This window comes from Uloborus diversus, chromosome 8 (genome assembly GCF_026930045.1).
Source record: "Uloborus diversus isolate 005 chromosome 8, Udiv.v.3.1, whole genome shotgun sequence".
Lineage (NCBI taxonomy): Eukaryota > Metazoa > Arthropoda > Arachnida > Araneae > Uloboridae > Uloborus > Uloborus diversus.
In genome coordinates, this window is record NC_072738.1 from 79,408,029 (window position 1) to 79,434,477 (window position 26,449).

Below are 26,449 nucleotides of genomic sequence, written 5' to 3' on the forward strand. Positions count from 1 at the left end.
TTTTTAAAAAATCAAGAATTTTAGGTAAATTTATGGTAAAGTTTAAGTAAATATATGGGGAAAAGTGCCGCCCCCTAAATCATGCCGCCCTGGGCTATAGCCCAGTAAGCCCATACGTAAATACGGCACTGGCGCTTTGTTTGGTTATAAAATCCAATCCGACGGAAAGGTCTTTCCCCCAAATAAACTTGTGATATAAGTTTGGCATCCTTTCTGGGGTTTGTACTGCCCGGGGACGTGCAGTAGGAGTTCTGTAAATAGTAATTATTTTTATGATTAATTTGTTGTAATCTGGCTAAATTTGGTGTTTGTGAATTAACTTTCACCTAAAATTATCTTAGTAATGTAACCTGAAAATAGTTTCTTGTAATGAATATACAGCCCCCTTACATTCGAATGAAGTACATGGTCCCTCCATTTCTGAGGAATAAGATTTGTGAATGAATAAAAAGAAAATGAAAGGAAACTTTGGGAATCATGTGGAATGCTTCAGAGCTCTCTTTCGAGAATTATAAATAGCCGGGTGGCATAGGAAAGAGTGAGTCAGTCAGTTTGCCTTCTAATTGTGAAGTCACGTGTTTTCAACCGTTGTGCTTGGAAAGTGTATATTAGACTTTGCGCTATGTTTTTGCGTTTTCTAATGTAAATACGTGTGTTATCGCTGAGTTTACGGTGTTAATTGATTTTTGCCTAATTACTGTGGTTAATTTAGCAGTTGCTAACGATATTTCTTGTACATAGTTGTAGCTGTAAATAAATCTCCTGTGTTTTCTCAAGAACTGTGTCATCATTTAAAGAAAGTTTGAAGTTGCACCGAACCAGGGTTGGCAAGTTTTTGACAATCGGAGGTTTTATCCGGTTTTAAACACGGTTTTTACCGTCAAGTCAAAAACTTCTTTTTGACATGGTTTTTGACAAAACTGTCAAAAACCTAAATTTCTGACCAAAACCTGCCTAAATTTGATTTTGATTACAAAAATACATTAAAAAATTCATATAGTTTAGTCATAAAGTTTTATAGTTTTTGATTTCAGACTCGAGAATACATTTTTAGAGTTTTAGAAATCTAAAATGATGTGCTGTAAACAATCGCAAGCATAATTTTAATTCAACGGGCTGCTCGTCTGTAGAAAAAAAAGAGAAATAAATGAAAGAGTTATTATAATTATAGAATAGAAAGTAAATTATAAATAGCTAAAGTAAACTTAAATGACTATTAATTCCTTTAATTTTCCAACGCTGTAAGAAGATTGCTCATTTATCTACACTGTAACAAATTTCGGAAACGTTTCTCGATATATCGGAAACGTCTCCGAAATAGTAAGAATCCTTCGTCCAATAGCGAACTCCTCATTATTCAGAAAGCTTTTTGTTATTTCAAGAAATCTAGAAGCGGAAGTGAGGAGCAATGCTTCGAAACGTATTTTATCCTTCCAACACTGGCGCCAGTGAGTCGAAAATAACGAGAGCTTATTTTTTCCTTTATCTATGGTTGCTGCAGTCAGCAACTGTTTAGCATTGGATTGCTTGTTATTTCATGTCTAGAGAGCAGTAAATTGTGTCGAAACTAATTTTACGCCTTTGCATTTTGGGCTGCCCTTGATTTTTTAGACGATGTACGCAGCTATTAAGTTATTTAGTAACGATTTGCTTCTTTACAATTTCCGGTGCGACCATGATTACATATATATTGTGTGTTCAAGCGTGAATAGTTTCAACACCCGTTTTTATACTTAATGAAACGAAACCCTTTGGATTACTTATCCAGTTGTAATGGAGGTACTTAGATTTTCTTCCGCTCAAGTTCACTTGTAAGTATTAATGAATATTTTAAAATATGTTGTTATATACATTTATATTTTTGTTGATTTGCATTTGATGAGGCTCCAATTGTAACTGTTTTTGGGTTTATCGAATTAATTTAAAGTTATCCTACATACCTGTGTGCGCAGTGTACTATTTGTTGTAACCAATTGAAACTGATTAATTACGCAAAAGAAATAAGATTCATATTTGAAAAGCAATCACAGAAAAGTTATTTCGAAATACTTGGATATACATACATTGGTTCAAAAAAAAAAATCAATTGTTTAATTCATTAAAAATATGGTAATGCAAATGTTTTCTAGTATTGTAATATGCTTCACAAAAAATGTGCCAGTATTATTTATCTTTTTTTATTATAATTTATTCATTTATTTTAAAATATTTATACCATTAGAAAATGGCCCAGTTATCTATTAGTAAGCAACATAGTTATGCAATTAATTCATGTGCTTATTCATTTTGTTAAATGTGGTTAACAATAAAAAATTCCTTGAGATTAGTTGTTCGGTAAATAACATTTCTTTCGTGGATATACTAGTTTAATATAGGACAGTCAGGAGGAATGAGTCAGAGGCAAAAATGGAACAGCTGCATTTACAGCTGCATGCTTGAAATAAATTTCCATGACTTTCAATGAAAATGTCAATTTTCCATGACTTTTCCAGGTCTGAAATTCTGTTATATTTTTTCCATGACTTTCCAGGATTTCCATGACCCGCACGAACCCTGACTGTAGTTTTAGAAATTCCGTATGTGCCGACTAATTTTCTCTGAGTTTCTCCATTTTTAATTAACTTTAATACAATATTTCATACTTTTTTTTAATCTCAAGTTCAACTAACTTTCTTTTTCAAGCCTTTTTTGTACAACTTATAGCACAAAGAGCAATAAGCGCGACTCTCCCAGTTCATAAAGGCAAAATTAAAATGTCCTATCTCTTAATCCCTTGCACCAGAAACACTCATTAGCAGGTCCAGATCTGCGTACCCGCAGGGCGAGGGCCCGCATGCTTAAAGGGGCTAACAGCCCTAGAAATTTAAGAAAAAATAGAAAAAAAACTAGCTTATTCACTTTACAAATAGACACTGCTGGCCACTAAGGAGGGGCCCTACATATTTTGTTGTAGAGGGACCCAAAATGTATAAATCCGGGCCTGCTTTTTTAGCACAATTTCTGTTGTGCCACAACATATTGCAACTGAAAGAAAAGACTTTGAACTTTTCTACTGACACTTATTTTCATTGAACAGAGTACAAAAAGCTATCTCAAATAGAACAACAAATGAAAAACAAGTTTGGAGAATAAAGAGCAGCATAAGCTTTATGCTGCTGTTTAGTTAGTAAAATGCTAGTCTGTCATTAAAGCATTAAAAACATTTTTAGAAAGCTATAAAAAAAAATATATATATATATATAAAATTAATTTGAATTTTGACATCTTGAATTCAAATTATGTTTTTCGCAATCACGAGTGTGTGTATGTGGGCATGTGTGTGTGGGGGGGGGGGTTGTGTGTACGGGTTATGTGTGTTTGTGTCTGTGTGCTGGCATAAGTGTGTTGGTAGTTGTGTGTATGAATGTGTGTGTGGGGGGGAGGGTATGTGTATGTGTGTGTGGGGGGTATGTGTATGTGTGTGTGGGGGGTATGTGTATGTGTGTGTAGGCATATGTGTTTGTGTCTGTGTGCAGGCAGGAATGTGTGGGTAGTTGTGTGTATGTTTGTGTATGTATGCGTGTGTGTAGGTGTATGTGTGTGTAGGTGTATAGGTGTATGTGTTTGTGTGTGTGTGTATGTACGCGTGTGTGTAGGACATGGATGCAACCTGGAGACGGCTTTCGTTATAGGAGCAGCATCGTGATGAGCCAGCCGGTCCACGGTGATGGTGCGGAGGGTGGCGGTGGGAAAATAAAATGATAGGACATCAAAAACAGTCAAATGAAAGCAATAAGCAATCGTGATTGCTCAAAAAAAAAGAAAAAAGAAATGATAATAATAATAGTAATAATTAATAAATAAATAATAGAACAAAATAATTTGCTGAAGAAAGTTTTAAAAAATAAACCAAGTGATCAACTTATAAAGGGTTTTTTACAATACTCCAAACCAAATTTGGCGTACATTAGTGGTCAAGATAGACAGGTGGTCAAGTTATGGAGGTTTTCCTTCATTATATGAGATAGGACTAATTCCGTTCCTGACAAATGTGGTCAACATAGACAGGTGGTCAACTTACAAGGGTAGTCAACTTTACAGGTTTTACTGTATTGGGAAATGATCGGAAATACTATCTCAGTAATTCAAAATTTTTAATTGTTACTATCTTATGTCTGCTAGCAAATAAAATATTCGTACTTAATCCAAGCAAGGCTTTGAAAATAACTTTCATATTTCGGTCTTTGCTTTGCTTTTGCGATGATTCGGAAATTGGGACGGTCGACAAGTTTTTGTGTGCGTAATTTTATTTTTGCTGAGAATATTACTTCCTCGTCCAGCACGGGGAGAGATCAGAATTCATAAGAAGTACAGTGAAGCACCGTTTATACGTTTTTGATGGGACTATATGAAAAAAGCGTACAAACAAAAAAACGTAAAATAGGTGTAGTTTAATGTGCATTAGACTTTGCAGGGACCAAGTTTAAAAACGTATAATTGATAAAAACGCATAAAAGAGGACATGCAAGTATAAACGGTGCTTCACTGTATGTATAAGAAAGTTTCGTGATGGCCGCAACATACTAGTTTAGAAATCTTGCTCTTAATCCCGCAGGATTAATCTCGCTAAATATTTAATTTTGCATAATCCCGCGAGATTCGGGATTTAAAACCCTATACAAAGGCCCCTCTTTTTCTAAGCAAAAGAATTTATTTCTGAGAATTGAGTAACATGATTTGCGATGCATTTTCTCTCTTTAAATTGACAGAGCAACGTTTTCTCCTACCAAACAGTGGAGTTCCAGAATTTTTTGTGGCACAAAATAAAATAGAAAGTGTTTTTTTTTTTCTTTTTCATTTAAAATTAAATTAGTTTACTGGGTCCATATTTGATAATACAATCAGGGTTCATACTCTATTTGGATGAAAAAATTCCATGACTTTTTCATGACTTCAATGAAAATTTTCATGACCTCGTTACACAAAGAGAATAGCACTATTAAATCTCAAACTTGGTAATATTTGGAAATGAGCATTAAGCAAAATGTCTATATGAATGCCACAGCCTCATTGAAGCACTTACTCGTAATGGAAAAAATATAAGTGCACACTTAAAAAACTAAACTATTCTTATTCGTCTTCATCATATAAATTTAAGTAAAGTAAAAATTCAGTGAAGCGAATAGGATGATGCTTAAATGTCTGATTTTTTTTTTTAAACAGGCAGAATGATATTGAATGGGACAAAGGTTGAATGTGTCATCACTAAGTTTCAATAAATTTGCTTCAAAAGTTACCTTCTAGTGTCAACAGTGTCTTTAATCTTCCACGTAACTTGACAGTATTTTGGTTCTTTGAAGTAAAGCCACATAGTTTAGTTCTTTATGTTTCTAAACCAGATCTTTTTTGAAAAAACCATTCAGTAATGAATCAATCTTCTGATTCAAAAGTATATTTGTTTTGTTTACAAATTTGCATATTTTCAAATGCATATAAATTAATAGGTTCAGAATTTCCAGAACACGTTTAATTCCCGACATTGAATGTAGCAGTGGGTCGCATGGATTAATTTTGCGTGCCGTATGTTGGGCACTACTGTTTTAGAGCATTAGAATTCCTCCTTTCTGTATTCTATCGCCTGACTTAGGATCTTTATTTTCTAAAACATTCAACAAATTAAGATAAACTCTGATAAATTTAATAATAAAGTCCTTACGAGTGATGGAATCGAATTCGCATGCAATTGAATTGCTTTTTTTTTGAGTGGGCGTGGCAAAACTAAGAACGTGAAATTTTGCTACTACAGAATTTGAAACATAAAAAGTGTTGAAAATAACAGAAAATTCAAAATAAGTGATGTCCAGGCAGTAAAATCACATCGCAAAAAATGGCAAGCGGCTGTGACAGAAGTGGGTGCAATGAGATTTCAAAATTCAGATTTGAATTTTGGATCGTTCAATTTTCCACTTTTAATAGATTTACGTGCTATACTGTTAAATCACTCAAGATTTCTAATGCTCCTTTAGCTACTGTTCCTTTCTCTTTGTCCAAGAAATTTTTCCATGACTTGAAATAAATTTCCATGACTTTCAATGAAAATGTCAATTTTCCATGACTTTTCCAGGTCTGAAATTCTGTTATATTTTTTCCATGACTTTCCAGGATTTCCATGACCCGTACGAACCCTGATACATGTTTTTGCTATTCCCAGAAAGCCTCAAAATAAATGAACTAGTACATATTAAGTCAACAATCCTGATATTAGGAGTTCGCTGATAAGCAAATTGGCCAATTCACTAGGCAACAAAAAATAACTTTTTGCCTGCATTCTGGATTTAGATACTCAATTCCTACTAATTTTGGGACGAGAAAAACGAATATGGTAGTGGATTTTTTTATTAGGTCTTGCTTCCAAGATACACAACAACCACCCATTGATTTGAAGGTAAGATTAAAAAGAAAAACATCATGTGAAATAAATGCTAAATAGGTCTCTGTTTTGTTTAATAATTTTTATTTTTCCGAAAGCAGAGGTTGCTTTTGGTTTGGTGCTGTAAACGCTTCATTTTTAATTGCCTTAATCTTGGAAATTTCCCTCTAAGGTATTGGAAAACCATCTTTGTTCACAGCTTTCACGAAGTTCTTCATTATTCCCAGCAGAGTGAACATGGCTGGAAACAGAAAGGGGTGGATCTATTAGAGGCTCATTTTGGGCATTTCTCTTCCCAGAATTTAAATTACAGTATACTCCCGATTATCTGTGCTAATCACCGGGCAGCGTAGCACGGATAATCAAAAAACACAGATAATCCGAAAAATCATTTAAGGAATATGCAGGGTAACTATTTAAGGGGAAATTACAAAAAACTATGCATATACTCGCACAAACCAGGAACTTTTCTTCAAAATGTATTGCTTAAAAAAAAAAATCGGTGATACATTTTTGTTTTCTTTGTTTGTTTAAATTGTTGCGTATGTCCATACGAATTTTTCTTACTGCAATTATTTCTCCATAATCGTAACTTCTTTTACTCATGTGATCCAATAAATGTTACACAGATTGTAGAGCAGTAGAATGTGAAATTGTATTTTCTTTATGTTCTTCATCTTCCTTTTCGGTATCATCACTTGCGTTTCATTCAGTAACAAGTTCAATGATATTTTCGACAGTTAGACATTGAAATCCTGATTCACATTCGTCGCTTTCAAACCACTCTTCGACATTTTCAGCGTCAACTGATTCGAAACCTTCGATTTCTTTAACTTCCTCAATGATGTTATCGATATTATCGATAACATCATCGAAGCTTTAGAAAAGTGCGATTCCGAAATGATGCACGAATAATCCACAAACCGGATAATCCGCACACAGATAATCGGGAGTATACTGTACTTGAAGTCCATTTTGGTTTTATGTAGTGAGATTTTCAATCTCAATCAGGGGTCGAAGTTTCGAAAAAGTCAGTCCCATGGCAAGCATTTTATCTGCCAGGAAAAAAAGAGCATTAGTGAGATTTCACTATCCTAGTTGGCTCTGTACTTGAAAACCATAGCTAATCCCAACTTTTTTTATGGTGATTTTTGTGTTTTGCAAGGCAAAATACTTCGGAAATAGCTATTATTGAGTTAGATGTATTTTTGGTGCTAATTAGTTTCCGATTTATCAGCTGTCAATAATCGGTAGAGTCGATTAATGATCTTGATGATGATCTTCATTTTTAAAAAGACTACTATTTCTCGCTACACTTTTTTTTTCTTTACAATTTCGACTTTAAAAAAAGATAATTGTTTATTTCTGAATGAGGATTTATTGTTCGCCATTTTCTTCTTCCAAATAATATTTCATCAATTTCTGAGCCAATTACAAAATTATTACATTAATAATAATATTAATGAAATTACATTATGTTAACTAGACCTGAGAATTCAAATGTTCAGTTATGAAAATTCTAAGATAATCTGAAGCACCATGCTGAAGGTAGGAGGTTAAAAAAAAGTATCAACACCTAAAACATGTTGCAACATTGAAAATATGTGCTAATTTATTCAAATTAGAAAATATAATTTTGTCAGCTGCAAGGATTTTTGTAAAAATATTTAATTTAGTTTTATTTACTTTTTGCATTATTTATTTTGTTTTTGGTCAGTGTATTTTTATACTAGAGAATCAATGCTGTAAATTATTCATTCGTTGTTTAATGTTCATAAATTCATTCAGTTTCTTGCCCACAGAATACTCCAAAAAAGTGTATTTTAAAAATATTTTTTCCGCAGATAAATTGGCAAATTGTGACCAATTATAAATAACTGGCAAATCGGATTATTGCAGTCAATTACCATCAAACAATTGGTGCGTCCCTACCTGATATCTTTTATGATGCATTCTAACATATTGGGAAAATAAAAAGTATATGGCAAATGATACAATACCAGTATACTGCCGTGCTAAGCACAAAAGTCTTCAGTCACCAGCTGATACTTTGTCACATACTTCACCTAAATACAATGATTTATAGTCATTTGTTAATGGGAAATTTAAAAAAATCTGAAAAAGTTGCATCTGGATCAAATACATGGAGGCGCAAAACTTGAAACCACAATTTCTCATTTTGGACTCAACTACAGATATGACTTTTGCGCTTAGCACCGCAGTATACTCGAAAGACATGAGAAAACTATGAACTATTTAGGAATTTCTGTATAAACTATTTTCTTTATTTACAATTTTAAATATTATGACTTTATAATATATTCTACACTGCTCATAAAAAAACAAACTCAGAAACACAAAGCACTTGGAGGTGGCTTTGTAGGAATTTTCCCCAATGTGAAAGTTGAGGCTAAGAATTGCTCTTTTTCCGACTCAGTTAACTGCTCCAGAGGGGTATAATTCTCTGTCTCTGTAACTGGCAGCGAAGAAGACGTTGTCCTAGTTGGTTTAGAGCCGGCTTGAGAGGGCAATCTGAAACTGAATGAAGCAGCTGATGTTTTAATAGCAGAATCGTTTGTAGGAAGCTTGAAACTGAAGTTGGAAGCTGTGTCTGAAACTGATTCTGATATCATAGTTTCCGTCTCATTTTGGAAAAGAGAGAGTGGTTCTAGGAAAAAAGAACAATGTAAGCACTTTTCTTAAACATTAAATAACAATAACCATAATAATAAACAAATAATGTACAGATGAAGAGAAATCAGAGAAACAATGTAGAATGGGGAAATTAATAAAACTATTTCTCTTTTTGGTTAGAGTTAAGAATTAAAGTTCCGTTTACATCAAAGATTTTCTATTCACTATCCTATTAATCCCAAAAAAAAAAAAAATCAATCACAACACTAATGAAATAATAAAAAAGTGATAGAACTGTTTAAATACATTTTAAGCATCATAGTATATTGTTTATATATATCGTTACCTCAGAGCAACACTAAGACATTTAATCCCAGAAATAACACTAAGATATCCTACTGTTGCTCTGAGACGACAATATTATATATATACAGGTAGTTATCAAAATAATGGAAACATTTGAGATTTATAAGGAATTCTTTATTAGTATGTTGTAGGATCGCCTTTGGCATGCAATTCAGCTTGGATTCTCTGAGAAATCGATTCATACAAATGTTGAATAGTTTTCAGCGAAATTGTATACCATTCTTCATGGAGATATTGTGAAAGCTCTGGGCGAGGTGCTGGTGGAGGATATCAATACCATATTGATTGCTCTAAAATAGACCAAAACGGTTCAATTATATTAAGGTCAGGTGACAGTGCTGCCCAAGGCACATGTTTAACTGCATCCTCGTGTTCCTCATTCACACTGGTGAATCCAGATATTGATTGAGTTCTGCGGTCACTTTTGCTGCTGGTGTTCATTTTTTAGACCTTACAATCCGCTTCAATATCCGTCGGTCTCTTTCCCCCCCCCCCACTGAGCTTCTCCTTCCTCCCACTATTTTGCTTTGCCGAGCTTGTCTCATCGCGCTCTGTGAACGCTGTCATGACCTTAGACACTGTACCTCTAGAAACGTCAAAAAGTTGAGCTGTTTCGGTTACACTTGCTCCAGCTAGAAGCATTCTAGCAGTATGGCCTTTTTTAAAATTTGAGAGGTCCGACATTTCACGCGCCTGAAAAAAATCCAAGACTTCCAGATGTTCAATTAAGCCACCATATACTACCAGAATATATATGTTGCTAATTATGAAAAAGCCAGATGTCTAAGTTCCCCCAAAGAAATGGATTTTATCTAAACAAATTTCAATTTTTGTGGGGGTCTGACTCTCAATTATTGAGAGGGTCCAGATCCCTCGAACCCCCCCCCCCCCCGGCCGCGGTGTCCATGGATGTCTTTACATCTACTGAAACCCCAAAACACGTGTATTCTGTAATCTGCTTATTTGTGCTCAACAATGTTGGATATTTCCTGTTATTCCTAGGCACCAAGGTATTTATTTATTGCTTAAGCATGTTAAAATTCCAGCATTACAATATTATTTTTGTGAACTCCCTTTATGCCTCTGGAAAACCCTTAGGGATCCCCCACCAGTTGGGAACCTAAAGCCTATGCAAATCATGGTATCCCTAGCAAAAAAAAATTGCTATATAAACAACGATCAGGGACTGATTTACGGCGGGACATTCACGGCACGAGCACGGGGCACCAAAAGAAAGGGGGCACCAATTTTCTGTCATCCTTTTTTTTTTCTTTTTTTAGGAACCAGTGTTCGGGGCCTCCAACTAAAGGGAACAAAAAAGTTTTGTCATTTGACAGTTTTTTTACTAAATGAAAGCATATTACAGTACGTTATGATTTACCTTTACCATTTGTATCACAGTTTTTAGATCTGCGACTAAAAATTTTAAAGTTTTCTTTCTATCAAAATAATATCCAACACTTAACTTCACATTCCTTTTGTGGGGGGGGGGCATCACATTTGTCAATGCCCCGGGGCAACCCGGTGTGTGAATTGGTCCCTGTCAATGTTCATATGAGAGCATAAAGATTAGTAAATATCAAATGTGGATCCAGCTTCCGGTTTAGGAGGGGGTCTTTATTAAAATAAGAGCATACAAATCTGAAGGGTGAGGGAGGGTCATAATATTTTGCCACAAATCGTTGGTCCAGGTGATGTTCACCTGTAATTTCTTGAAATTGATATTTACAAAATGCAGCTTTAGTAAGCTAAAATGGCAACTTTTGAAAATTTTAAACAATTAATGCTATGAATAATCTATACAAATTTTATTCATATCAATGTTTTATAACAATAATTTCCTTTTTTTTTTTAATTAAAAAAATCCATTACCCATAAATAAATCAGATGCACTACTAGTAAGTTTTAAAAAGAATAGAATTTTGCTGCCAGTAATAAAAGTGTTTTCAAATAAAGACCTGCCTTGCTCTAGTCTGCTTGTAGATTATGTTTATAACATTCATTTCAGTAAATTACTGCCGGTATTTCATGTATTCATTTTAGTTTTTCTCAATTGCATTAAGAAATTAGTTTTCTCATTTCCTTGTATCTTACTAAGGCTACTGATTTAAATAAATATAAACAAAAAAAGTGTTGAACAGAATTTGCTATAACATTCTAACTGTAAAATAACACATTATTAAGAAATAAATAAGAATGCCTATGTGATGCTAAAAATTATGCTCACAAATATAAATGCTGAGCATATGAATAGCATTTGCAACATTTTTATCCGAGCTGTTTTAATGCAAATCAGTGAAATAAGATAAATAAAATAAATTACCAGCAAAAGTAGACTCCTTACTCAAGTCTTCTCCTTTCCTTATCCTTGCCTGAAAAATAAATATAGTTTAAAATATATTATAAAGACAAGCTCACTCACTAATGCAGCTATCATTTACCTTCCAGAAAGGGAGGGGTGTCATAATAGTCTGAACATGAACATTGAAGCACTCTTTGTTTCCCTTTTACACGTTATTATGAATTGGCTGTAGGTCTTTGCAGAGTCTAATGCACAACAACTTATACCTATTAAACGTTTCTTTATCTATACGCTTTTTTCATACAGTCCCTTCAAAAATGTATAAACGGTGCTTCACTGTATTTACATAAAATATCATTTAGGATTTGAAATATATGTTAGTTAAAACCAAAGGTTGTGTGTGATGTTGACCCATAAAATTGTCTCTCCCATAAAGCTCTGGACTAGGAATTCTGAATAGTAGCCACTGGCTGCCAAAGTCACATAAAATTGTAACAACTGCACTTTTGGTAGCCATTTTTTTTAACACAGCGCAAAAAAGTAAATTCCCTATTCGCTATTAGTGATAATAATAAAAAATTAAATGATAATGATACTTTATAAAATCAACAAGCAAAATTTCATTGGATATATTTTTTGATATAAAGGATATAAAAGAATACAACTAAAGGAACCATTTTACAAATTTTTAAAACAATACAAATTTAGGCAACTATAACTAACTGAAAGCAAATGTGAGAATTCACAAGCTTTGGTTTATTTAATGGTCAGAAAACTTCCGACATGATCATTTGTCAGGGAATTTGGAATTGCAAAAAATTTTTAACGTAAAAACAAACCCTATCCCTCCCCCCCCCCCCCTCAAAAAAATCGTGATTGTAAAAAAGAGACCGCTTTTAAATATGACTACAGTAGAACCTTGATCATAGGAAGTAATTGGGACCGAACCTACTTCGGATTATCAAAATTTTCGGATAATCGAGAATTCATCAATAATCATCTAGTTTAATACCTAGTATCGTCATTGAAGTGTTATTGTGACTATTTTAACTAATTAAAATGAAAAACCAACGTAAATAAATCAAATTTTGAAGAAAAAAAGAAATATTTCTTCAAAATTTGTGCTTTATATACCTTGGTTTTTCACTTTAATCATATTGTAGCACAAAGCTTATATGATAAATTTTCATTAAACTATTTTAACTGTTCAATAAATTAAAATTATAAATGAAAATAAATTAATATCTGAAATAAAAACTGAACAAACTGATTCCTTCCCCTTTTCAAGTTCTGCTGCAATGAAAATTTTCTCAGTTCTTGACAGGGCTTGATTTGAAAATGTGGAGGCCCCGGGGCAACGAAGGAGTGGAGGCCCCTAATCAAGGTTCGAAAATATCATCAGATTTTCGAAAATATCCGATACTTTGATATATATCTAGAGATGTAAAATTTCCGAAAATTTTGAAGTGGTGGAAAAAACAGTTTTTTTACTGGTTTTTTTCGGAAAAATTTGGAAAAAATGGAAATTTTGACTTTTTTTATGAATAAAATTAGGGTTTCTTAATAGCTCTGTGTTTCTTGGAACATATAAAGGGTAAAGCATTAAAAAATATATGCTATCCACACATCTTTTTCTGCTTGACAGAAATACACATAAAGGTAAGATTAATTAGAAAAAAAAACTTTTTGTTTTATAACTGAGAGCTTTCATTGTCAAACACCAGAAATAAGTTCAGTCGTCATTCAACCGTTAATATTGAGTAATGTTTTGAACAAAACTGAGTTATTAGAACCAAGTTGTTCTCTGTTTTGTATTTTACATAATAAATAAAATGTTTTAGGGTCATTTGATCAAGAACTTAAAAAAAGAAAAAAAAAGAAATCTGAATCAAATATATGGAAGAGCCAAACTTTAAAACACTCTTTTTCTCAGCTTGAGCCCAACTTCAAATTCCGCTTTTTTGCTTAGCACGGCAATACACAGGGTGGGGCAAAAAAAGATATCGGACGAAAATTGTATCATTGAATAGAAGAAAGGTAATTTCATTTTAATAAGTGCCTAATTTATTTTTGTTTCTCACTTTATTAGAAAAGAGTTTACAATATATTTCCTAGTTTATGTATTGTTTTTCTGTTTTCTTACAATTTTAAATAAAATACCTGCTATTTTAAGTTGTTTAACCAAGTAGTACGACAGTTCGTTTGCTTGTATTTGAAACAGTATGTCGTTTCGAGTGGCTTGGAAATGATCGTCGATGTCCGGAAAGTTGACAAAATGAACAATGAACATTTGAGTTAATCGTTAGGTCATCCAAAAGTGAGTTCAATGAAATCCTTGGGTTTCCACGAGAGCAGTCGTTTGTAAGATGGGAATTTGTGACCGATAAGTGCGACTAAGGGAAAAACAGCTGAAACAGAAGTTTTATGAGTTCTAAAAAGTTCAGGCTTTTGTATGACTCCAAAGATGCCAAAAACGTTTGAGACGGGCCGCAAGGCCCCGCTGAAAGAGATCAACCAGCTCATATCCCCCAGAACAATAAGAATTGGTCTGTAGACAAGCACCTTAAAAAATGTTAAATATCGCCAAAATCCGAAGTCAGGCTTGGTCTGTGATGTAATCAGCAAAGCGAAAAAAATCTCTAGTTTTCGTGGATGAGGGCAGTAAAATGAATCAAAAAGTGAACCAGAAGGACATTTTAGAAGTTATTGTAATTCTGTGGGCCTAAAAGCACTTCAGCAATGTAAACTGAACATTTTTCTTGAACTCCACACCAATTCATATGGGCAAAAAGACAAGAGTGCAAGGCGCATTTTTTTCGACATGATATTATCTTTTCAGTGGACGCTCTACTCGCTAGACTTCAATCCCATTTATTACACTGTATGGCCTATTTAGGAGTCGAAGCTCTACCCTAAACTTCTTGTAAGTTTGAACTCTCTAAACCAATGTGTTTATAGAGAATAGGATTGATTAAAGGACTTGTGGCCCTTGAATGAAAAATTCAATAAGCAGCTACATCTCTGTATTACTGCATAAGGCTGCTAGTTTGAAAACCAATTGAATTTATTGACTGCTAAAGTTCTACTCATATTATTATTTTTTATGTTTTGTTAATTTATTCATTTTTAATAAAGTTTCATGAAAAATTGCTTGCCCCGGGTTTTTTTTTGCCGTACCCTGTACATTTGATTCGCATAGTCAGCAGAAACATAGTTTTGTGGTTGATGTTATGCTTGTTTGTTTCATGAAGAAGGAAAATAAATTCTTCACTAAGGTTATTGGTTTAAGCTTTTCTGCAAAAAGTAATACAGTAGCCCCTCGTTATATCGCTCATTTGGATATATCGCCCTTTTCTTCTGTCTCCCGAAATATTTAAGCTTAAAATAAGGAATAAAAGCTTTGCTTTAAGTTTGAAACTATTTCTGAAAACATATGGTATTGCTCAGAGAAGGTATTTTTCTTCTTTATTTTGTCAATGAACAAAAGGAAACTATTCTTCTGAATTCGCTGGAAAAGCAGCAGTAATTCCTGTCATCCGAGTGTACATACCAGCGCAGTATATTTCAGTTTCAAGTTTTTAAACTAATTAACGTCTTTTGTATTGATACATTGCCTTTACAATGGGTGAGAGACATCAAGCAAGTGTCATACTAGCCCATGCAGAAGAGAAAATACGCCCTTCTTTTAGCACAAAAAAGATTTGTGTTTGCTTGCACTAACCAGGGTTTGCATCAAAGAAAGGAAGAATGTTCTGGACGGGCAAAATAGTTTTTTGTAAACAATGTGACAGCAAGTCAAACGGATTGGAAAGTCTATTGGGAATGAGAGGGTATTGGAATGCTCACTCTTATCTCGCGGTAGCTCAGAAAGATTATCTGTATTCCCCATTTGATGTTTTTTTTACTTTCAGACGGTGAAAATTTACTTAAATTTCAATCACGTTTAAATATCAATCGGTGTGATATTCGTGAACTACATCGAAACCATTAGAAAATCATTTCAAAAAGAACGAATGCTAATTTAATTGTGTATTGGACTTATGACTATTTTTAATGACCTCCGTTATATCGCGCTTTCGGATATATCGCTCTTTTTCTTTGTCTCCCGAAAAGTGCGATATAACGAGGGGATACTGTATTAAACATTTTTTGATCTATATGCAAATTATATTATCATACAAAAACTTGCATTAAGGTTAGACAGTATTTTAACATAAAACAGGGGGGGGGGGGGAGAAATTACATCAGAATTTAAGTGGGAAAAATTTCTAATCACTTTTTGCTGAAAATTTCAATTAAAACCCTGAAAAGTAGAAAAAATACATACACATATACATATATATATATATATATATATATATATATATATATATATATATATATATAAATATATATATATATATATATATATATATATATATATTTTTTTTTTTCAATTTTTCCGAAGTGGAAATTTACTCATTCAGGCGGACAAAAACGGTTTTTTACCGACTGTTTTCATCTTTATATATATCCGAATATTTTGATATATATGTATATATCCAATATTTTCGATCAGCACTTTAATAGTAAATACATCCTGATGTTACTGCTATTTATTTTTTTATATTATTATTATTATAATTTAAAAAGGAGAAAAAAACGTAAAATTTGCTGACCCGAGAAAGTTAGGATATTTTGTAAAAATATCCTAAGGGCCCCGGGACAGTAGCCCCGCCTGCTCTCCCCTAAATCCGGCCCTGGTTCCTGAGATTCTCAAAAGAGGTTAGATTCTTTGCACTTGCTTACAATCAGAGGGTGCACAGGATTCATACTCTATTTGGATGAAAAAATTCCATGACTTTTCCAAGACTTTTTCATGACTTCAGAAAAATTTTCATGACCTTGTTACATGAAGAGAATAGTACTATTTTCAAATTTTCTGCAATGGGTATTGGCAAAACTATTATATAAATGCCACTTCCTTATCAAAATATTTACTTGTGACAGAAAAAACATCAGTGCATAGTACACAAACTAATAACTATTCTTATTTATCTTTTTAATTTAATTAAGGTAAAAATATAGTGAATGCAATATATAGATGTTCAAAATTAATAAATATTTAATAAACAGAGCATAATACAGTGAAACCTGTGTAAGTTGACCACCTACGATGCATTACTTTAGGCATTGGCGTCGTCAGATGAAATTTATTGGGGGGAACAACTTTTCTCCCCTAAAGATTTTTCGAAATTATTGTTCAATAAACGCAGCTTAAGACAATTTTTGGTGATGCTAGGGAGGAGAGATTCGAGAGCCCTCTCCGGAATTTTTTCAAAATCGAAGTTTTAAAAATACGATTCTAGGCCACGTTTGGGAACAAACAATTTTTTGAAATTGAAGCTCCGAAAAGTTGAATTTATATATAGATGACTGTCGATGGTGTTGGGAAATAGAGTTTAAAGGCTTCATTTCCAATTTTTTTTTCCCAAGTCGAGGTCTAAACACGAAGTTTTAGTCCCCCTTTGGTGCTATTAGTGGGTGGGAGGGAAGGTTCAGGGGATCTTTGGAACATTTTCACAGTTGAAGCCTTGAAAACGAAAGTTGAGACGATCTTTGATAATGGGGAGTAAGGGTTTCTCCTGGATTACGGTGAGGGCGCTTTCCTAGAAGTTTTTCGACATTGAAATTCTAAAACATAATTGTAGGCTATCGTTGCTGACGTTAGGGGAAGGAATGGGATTTGGACACTCTCCCTTGCTTCCAAAATCTAAGATTCAGAAACACAATTTTTAGGCTACCTCCGATGAAGTAAACTGGAGGGATAAGACTTGAGGAGAGTCTTTTTCTTTTTGTAAAACCATTTGACTGCTTTGGTTTTCTATATAGAAATTTTCAATTTTCAGCCGGATAGTTTATTTGTTTGAAATACGTCTGCGGCTTCAGTAAAAACACTTTTAATATTTTTTTGGACTAATGCAATACTTTACACTGATACTTTAGGTCTATTTTTTCAATTTATTTGAAATACCAGCTGCGTTACTGGGTTTTACACGATATACCTCGCAAATAAAAGTTAAGTCCGTGACGCATGTTCTACAATCTGGCTTGAACCAAAAAAATCTAAAATTTCCTGACATATTGCGAAAAAATAACCAAAAAGGAAAAGTTTTAAATCTCCCGAGTACAGGAAAAACCTCAAAACAAAAGCCAAAATTTTATTTTTTCATATGCGAGAAAAAAAGGCAACAGATCTTTCTTTTCAATGGTTTTCTTCATGCTACAAATTTAAATAAAAGCATTGTTCAACAATGGATTTCTAATCTTAAAGTTTAGCATGAAATTAGAAAGAGTTATAATTCACGTTATAATTTTCTTGGAACATTGGAACAAATTTTATCTGATGGAGAAAAATCAGGGGGTTTCTATTTTTGTTCTTTTTTGCAAGCATTTTAACGCACTCATATTTTAGAAAAACGCCGTTTTCGGCTCCTTAGATTAAAATTCGAACGGTTCGCTGTAATTCAACTTTTTTTCTATTTAAAACGCATTTCGGTCACCCGGTAAGGTAATTGAATAATACAGAATCTCGATGTTCCTATTATATTTTAAGATTGCATTTATAAAAATTAAAAAAATACTTTTTTTGTTTCAATTTTATTGTATTTGCTCGTTTATCACATCTACTTGTTCATTTCACTGCAGGTTTTTCTTTTATTTTTATCATCAAAATGAAATTGGAGGCCCAACTTCTAAAAAAAAGGGGAGGGGGCAATATATCAGCTATAAGAGGCGGCTTTCTACTGCTGTTGCAGGAATTTTGTAGAAACCTAGAAAAGGTTCGTAGAGATCTTGAGTGTCTTCTAACCTCGACTAATGTATGACCCTGAATTTTCTGTTCTTCCATCGCAAATAACGGAGAAAATAAAAAGTGATTTCTATTGATCTTTCAATAAGATATAACCTTAGCATTTATACACTCTTATTTTGAATATCCGGTTGAGTACATTTTCTCTCTCTTTGAAAATTCTGCTTTAGGGTTGTTCTTATGCAGAAACTTCAAAGTAGTTTATGTTCTCATAATGATTGTTTTATGTTCATTCCTTCACAGCAAACCCTCAGTATGGCTGCATGAGGTTTTCTTCACCATTGCTATATCTTTGTGGCTAGCTAATCCTTGTCCTTGTCGTGTGAGCAGGCCCGTCATTAAGAGCCTCCCTAGTTTTTAGAAAATAATGTATTTACATGTGAGTGGGTGTGGTTCTTGTTTTTTTTTTTTTGGTATAATTTAAATTAAGTACCCTTTGCCCCCCCCCCCCCCCCCCACTCTCCTCCGTAAAAATTCGAAATCAGGCTTCGAATAGCAGCAATTCTTTGCTTCTACGTTTTCATTGCAGACAGTTGCTTTCCTATTGTACCAACGAAGTTCAGTTTTATTTGATTACATAATAATTAAACATTTCACATAATAAATTATGTGTTGTGTAATTGCTGCATTATCGTTCAATTTTGGAATTAAAACAGTAACAAGTCCCCCAAAATAATGGATTTCATCTTAACTAATTTCAATATTTGTGGGGGTTGACTCTCAATTATTGAGGGGGTCCGGACCCCTCGGACCCCCCCGGCCGCGACGCCCATGACTTTAGGGGTAAACTTAAGCAGGTGGCCAACTTACAGAGGTTGATATATATGATAAGGGCAAATTTCGTGCCTGAAAAAAGTGGTCAACTTAGACAGGTTTTACTGTAGTAATAAATGGGGCAGAATATTAATAAATGGGACAAAGGTTGAATGAGTCATTACAAAATTTTCAAAAATTAATTTACTTCATAAAAATATAGCACTTTGGTGTCAACAGTGTATCTAATAATCTATGTAACTTGATAGTACTTTCGTTCATTGAAGTAAAGCATAATTTTTCAGTAAATTCTTTTTTTTTTCAAGTATTATAATTCCCTATTTCTTCGTTCTATTGCCTGATTAAACCTTTATTTTCTAAAGCCTTCAACAAATTAAGATAAACTCTGACAAGTTTAATTGCGATTTTTTATGAGTGGTTGAAACAAACTTATATGCAATTGAATTATACTTTTTGAGTGGGTGCGGCAAAATCTAGAACGTGTAGGTCCAGTTCTAAAAAAATATAAAATGTGCTGAAAATAATTGTGAACTCTAAATAAGTGATATCCCAGCAGTAAAACCACATTACAAAAGAAGGCAGACGACTGTGACACAAGCGGATGTAATAGGATTCCAAAACTCAGATTCGTTTTTTGAATGAATCCTATACTCTATAACCAACTCTTTATTGAAAACATGAATTCCTTTTTTAATGAGACTATTCGAATTCTATAGTGACTTTACAGTGAAACAGCGCATAAATCAAATCATTAGATACAGGTGCACCCAAAATTTTGGGAGGGTGTGAAAAATTCTCAATTAGTGGAAAAAAAGTACACATTTTTCCAAATGAAAAAATATGGACAAGCACACAAAAATACATCCAATGAAAAGGAAGGTTTAAAAATTTGAAATATTGCAATTATGTCCTCAAATTTGCCATATTGTCAAAAAAGATTTGCTAAATAAGGAAAATACTCGGAAGGTCAAAATGACCTCTCATGCCCTCCCATCAAAGTGGCCCTGATTACATATACTGTTTTATACCAACTTAGGTTTTTGGGAATGATTTTGAATCAACACATACACACACATAAAATACAGGAATATGATTGAAATTAAATACACCTAATCCAACATTCTTTACCAAACATAATTAATGACAACTTACTAAAATGGACAACAATTCTGGTGTAAGTACTTTCAGTTGATCTCTTTTCTGTTTAACATCAAGAAGAGCACTATTCACGATTTCAACCTATACATATATATATATATATATAATAGTAATAAGTAAAAAATTAAAATATGCCTTGAAGTATACTTGCATACAAGAGAACCAAACAAAATACAACACAAAAATAAGATAAACATTAAGTAAAACAAAATGCAAAGAAAAAGTAGATAGATATGTATCAGGGTTGGGTTTTGGACTGTCCAAAACTGGTTTAGGACACGACAGGTGGTTTTTACCGTCCCAAACTGTCTAAAACTGTCCAAAATTGTCTGAAAGTGTCCAAAACTATGCTAAAGCTAAAGCGGTGTAATATAATTAATTCACATTTACTGCAATATTCGTAGTGTATAAATATTGTTATTAATGAGGTTTAATTAATGAGTATTTGATGATATTTTTCCCCAAAAATGTTCATTTTAAAAATATTTACTTTAAAAAAATGTCAATAACTATTTCATAAAAACTTCCTCATGTAACGGTTGGTAGAGTTATGAAAGGAAATTCACAACACTACCAAGACAACTAATTTCAGTTCCATTTATAACTCAAAGAAATGTTATAAAATGTGCCGTATTTAGGTAAAAAACAAATAAGTAAAAAAATATAAAAAAATAAATAAAATAAATAAAAAATAAAAATAATAATAAAATGTGCCATATTTAGGTGCAAAACTTGTGCTCTTCTTTATTTAGTTTATATTTTTAATATAACACTTTCTGTAACAATAAAAAAATTGTAATTTATTGCATTTAAGTCAATTATTGCACTATATTTTGCACATTAGCATTTGCACACTTGCATAAATGTCAAAAAATTTGGTTTATGGAAAAAAAAACTCCTGCATACAAATTGAAATTTTTAAGGAAAAATTTAATTTCTATGTAACTAGATTAAGATCAGCTGCATAGATAAGTTACAAGTTACATATATATTTATACTTGAATGTTCACTTTGAATAAATATATTAAATAATTTAAAAAAAATAATTTTGACACACTTTGTTCTGTTTTTGATATTTTCTCACAAAATATAGTTTCTCAAAAAAAAGTTTTGGACACTTTTGGACACAAGGGTTTTGAACAGGATGGTAAAAACCTTGTCAACCCTGCTTTCATTTGCACACAGGCATAAACATAGGGAAATTTGGTTACTAATATAAAAATAAAAAAAATTCAAGCATACAAATTAAAATTTTAATCAATAATTCAACTTCCATGTAATTAGATAAAATCAGCTGCATTGTTGAATGTTCTCATTGAATAAATGTTCAGTATAAAACATTTCTTTGATACATTTTATTGTTTTTGATGTTTTCTCACAAAATACATTTTTTCTAAAAATATAGTTTTGACCACTTTTGAACAGTTTTGGAGACAAGGGTTTTGGACAGGACGGTAAAAACCAGGATTTTTACCCTAGCGTCCAAAACCTTGCCAACCCTGATTTGTATAAACTGTCGGCTTCGCTTAATGGAATACCGTCGATTCCAAGAAATATTTTTTGATTAAGCGGAGTGTTTGATAAAGCGGGGAAATTTTCTTTACCTTTCTCAATTGACAATATTTGTCTTAAAACATAATAATAAAAAATAGCTTTTTAAAGGAAATGACTGAGCTGGCGGTGTATTTCATGTATTTCTGCTTTAGCCCTGGCTATTGGGCCGGTAATTAACTGAATATACCATGCCTTGCCTTCAATCCTCGAGTTGAACCGAACCATTGCTTTGGTCACTCGTCTGGTCTGCGCTAATTGTATATTAGCTACCAGTTTGTTTGGCACGCTTGACTTCCTTAAGAGGTTTTCCATCTCCAGCTCAGTCACTTTCCTATGCCGGGCTGATGAGTGCTAATTAGCACGAAACTGTTGAGAATATTAAATGATTATCATGCCGTGGATCGAAAACACATTTATTAATGTTGAAGAAACTATCTACATAAACAGTGACAAAATATGTAATACTTAATAACCAAAGAACCAAAGCAGAGTAAGCACATAGACTATTTATAGTTTTAGTCCATTATTAATAAGTTAACCAATCATATGCACGTAATGTAAAAAACCAATGAGAAATAAATAAATAAAATATAGACAAAAGAAAAGGATTAACTTAAGAAAATTTAGGACCTCGGAGAGGGCTTCAAGTAAGCCCTGACCAATAGCAAAACGTTATTTATCCAAGTTTGCTTTTACCAATTAAAGTGCGATTATAGATATTTCAACACTCCCCCCACAATCGCACATTATACAAAAAGAAATTAAACACATTTAAAATTACAAATTGACAACAGTTCCTGAAACTTGAGTTTTGGCAAAGTTTTAGTTAAAATATCAGCCACTTGCTTACTTGTACAGATATATTCTATTTTAATATTATTTGTACTTAAAGCATTACGAACAAATTTTAATTTGATATCTATGTGCTTCATTCTACCAAAATTATTTTCGCTAGGTACAAATTTAATGCATGACTGGTTGTCTTCAAAAATAACAAGAGTTTTAACATTTGAAATCTCACAAACAATATCTTTTAACCATAGAAAGTTTTGTAATCCTTTTCACAAAGCAGTAACTTCAGCTTCTGTTGATGAGAGAGCTATATATTTTTGCTTATTGCAGCACCACAATACAGGACAATTACAAAACATTGTAAAGTATCCAGACACTGACTTTCTATCACTTGAATTTGAACCCCAGTCAGCATCAACGTACATAGACAATTTACTGTAACTTAAATCGGACTTTTTGTACTCAATTTTCATATTTGATGTCCCTTTTAAATACCTCAAAATTTTCTTTAATGCACACCAAGTGGAATCAGTCGGGTGTTCTTTAAGCTGACTCAAACAATTTACTGCAAATAGAATGTCAGGTCTAGAAACATATGCTAAATACAACAAGGAATCCACAAGTTCACGATATGGCCCATGAAAAACCATTACCTGTTTGAAAGTCAGCAGCAGTAGATTTTGGCTCCATAGGAACAACACTAGGTTTACATTCTGACATATTATATTTAAGCAGCAGGTTTTCAATGTAAGACTGCTGATCCAAAAATAGAGAATTTGAAGTAAATTGCATTTTAATACCTAGAAATTCACTAGCTTTTTCTATTTTTGACATTTGAAATTTACGAGATAAAAGAGAAATAATAACACTAACTTCCTGATTATCTGAACCTGCAATTAGCAAGTCATCTACATAAAGAGCTATTATGATTTTCTTCCCCTTTACATTTCTTACAAAAATACATGACTCACTATTCAGTTGTGAAAATCCTAACTGAATTAAAAGTTAGAAAATTTTTGAAACCACTGTCGAGGAGCTTGTTTCAAACCATACAAACTCTTTTTAAGTTTACATTTCTTACCTGAGTTGTCATCGAAACCTTTTGGTTGATCCATGTAAATTATTTCTTTTAGATCACCGTTCAAAAACGCAGTTTTAACATCAAGCACAAAAACATTTAGTTCTTCATTCAGTATAATTATTAAAACAACACGTAGCGCAGGAATGCTGATCACTGGCGAATACGTAAAAGAAAAATCCCGGCCTTCCTTTTGCATGAATCCACAAGCTACAAGCCTGGCCCTGTATTTCCCGTCTCTTTTCCGTCGGAGAACCCATTTGGAGAAAATGGACTGTTTGTCAGGAGGCAAATCTTCTAAATCCCAGACTTCGTTTTCTTTCAAGCATTGCATCTCTTCAGTCATAGCTTCTTTCCATCGCTGTTGCTCATCCATTGGAAGATTAACAATTTCTTCAAACGTGATTTCTTGGTGAGCAAACATTTGCTTCGTATACTTCAGGATTAGGATAACGAATAGGCGACCTTGAATGTCATACAGATTTTCTTTGCATATTTTCAGCATCACAAGTTTCATCATCTCTTATATGATTTTCATCTGAAAAATTCTTCTTCTCTTGAACATCATCATGCTCAAAGTCAAATTCACTTGTGTCTACATTTTCAAAAATATATTTTCTTCTTTCAATCACAACTTTCTTTTCTTCATTAAACTTCACATTTCTAGACACAGTTATGCGTTTTGTCACTGGATCCATCAGACGAAATCCCATTGTAGAATAACCAACGAAAATCATTTTCTTACTCTTTTTATCCAATTTCTTTCCTTGCGATGCAGGAAGAAGCATATAAGCGTCGCATCCAAATACATGTAGATTACTTACATCTGGATCTCTTTCATACTTCAAGTAGAATGGCGTTTGGTTTTCAATTGAACTGTTAGGTAACCAGTTTAAAAGGTAGGCTGCAGTAAGAACTGCTGGTCCCCACAATTTCTTTGACAAATTGTACTCGTAAATCATTGCTTGTGCTTTATCCAAAAGACTTCTGTTAGCTCTTTCGGCCACTCCATTTAAAGATGGAGTATATGGTGGAGCAGGGTCGATTATAATTCCTTGACTATTAGCATACTTAGCAAGTTCTCCTGTGATATATTCCTTAGCATTATCACATCTGATTCTTTCGACTGAAGTGATAGTTTTTAAAAACTGTATTGGTTCCTCGGCCACATCACTTTGTCTCTTGATTAAGCGCACTTCCATAAACCGTGAATAATCATCGACTATTGTCATGAAATATTTTTCACCCAAATATGTTTCTGGCTCAAAGGCTCCACAAACATCAGTATATATCAAGGTCATTGCTTTTTCTTCTCTTTCTCTAGGACCCTTTCCCAATGGTGAAGCACTTTGTTTAGCTTGCACGCACACCTCGAAGAAAGATGTTGACGTAGGTAATCCTAGGGCATGTAAAACTTTATTAGAAGAATGTCCATATCTGCGATGCCACAAATCATTTTCAGTAGCGAAAAACACACTTTCATTTTCAGGCACAAAATCACTAATATATATTCCACTGTCATCACGATGACCAAACACAATACAGTCATTTTCATTTTCTATTAACACTTGTTCATTTTTAAAAACCACAGTAAGTCCGGCTGCTTCAATTTTTCTTGCAGACAGCAGATGAGAACTAAGATCAGGAACAAAAAGTACATATTTCAGAGTTATCTGAACTCCACTAGAAGTTTTCCCTAGTATATTTCCAATGCCTTTCACTTCAAGCAGTGTTGATTTTGAAGCACATTTAATATTTCCAGAAGCAGGCTTCAAAGAGGAAAACCATTCCTTGCAAGAAGACATATGAGACGTACTACCCGAATCAATAATAAACGTATTAGATCCTGATTCAAGCCATATAAAAGATAACGCCGGACATAGTTGTTGTTTGTCATGTGATTTAACAGTTTTACAGTCACGTTTATAATGTCCCGATTTTCCACATTTGTAGCACACATTTTTCTTCCTACAAAACTTAGCAGTGTGTAATTTGTTTTGCAAAAATGCAAAAGTAATCCTTATTAGTAGTTTTAAAAGCAACACTGTTAGAGAATGATTTCACATATTCACTCTTATTTTCACCTTTGAAATCATGTATAAGTGCTTCAGCGTCAATAAGTCTTTTAGTAACAAAATCTAAATTCAAAGATTCACTTGGTTGATTCTCAAGTGATATTCTAACAGTTTCATATTCTTTTGGCAAAGACATGAGAATGTAAACAATAACATCAAGGTCACTTACTTCCATTCCAGAGATGCGTAAATCACTAAATTTAGCATATTGTCAATGTGACTTCTCATTGACACGTCATTCTGTTTTCTTGCCATCGCTAAACGTTTACGTGTCAAAATTTGACTCACGGTTCCCTTATCCTTATATGTAGACTACAGTTTCTTCCATATTTTACATGCAGTGTCTTCACTTTGAAGAGAAGCAAGAATATTGTCATTTAAAAGCGCAAGTATTACAGCATAAGCCTTTTTTGACTTCAAAACATCTGTGTCATTGTCCGCCACTGCTTCCTCTTCC

General features: G+C 33.2%; 1 protein-coding gene across 1 annotated transcript in view; it reads right to left on the reverse strand.

Moving 5' to 3' along the window:
* Positions 1-8,684: 8,684 nt before the first annotated feature.
* Positions 8,685-26,449, reverse strand: part of LOC129227836 (nucleoporin NUP42-like) — a 31,520-nt gene continuing 13,755 nt past the window's right edge. Inside the window, exons 4-6 of the mRNA XM_054862450.1 lie at positions 20,488-20,574; positions 11,733-11,781; positions 8,685-9,077 (exon numbers count right to left, since the gene is read on the reverse strand). Of these exons, the coding sequence (XP_054718425.1) occupies positions 8,758-9,077; positions 11,733-11,781; positions 20,488-20,574 (456 nt within the window). The 3' untranslated portion in view covers positions 8,685-8,757. The remainder of the gene's footprint in view (positions 9,078-11,732; positions 11,782-20,487; positions 20,575-26,449) is intronic.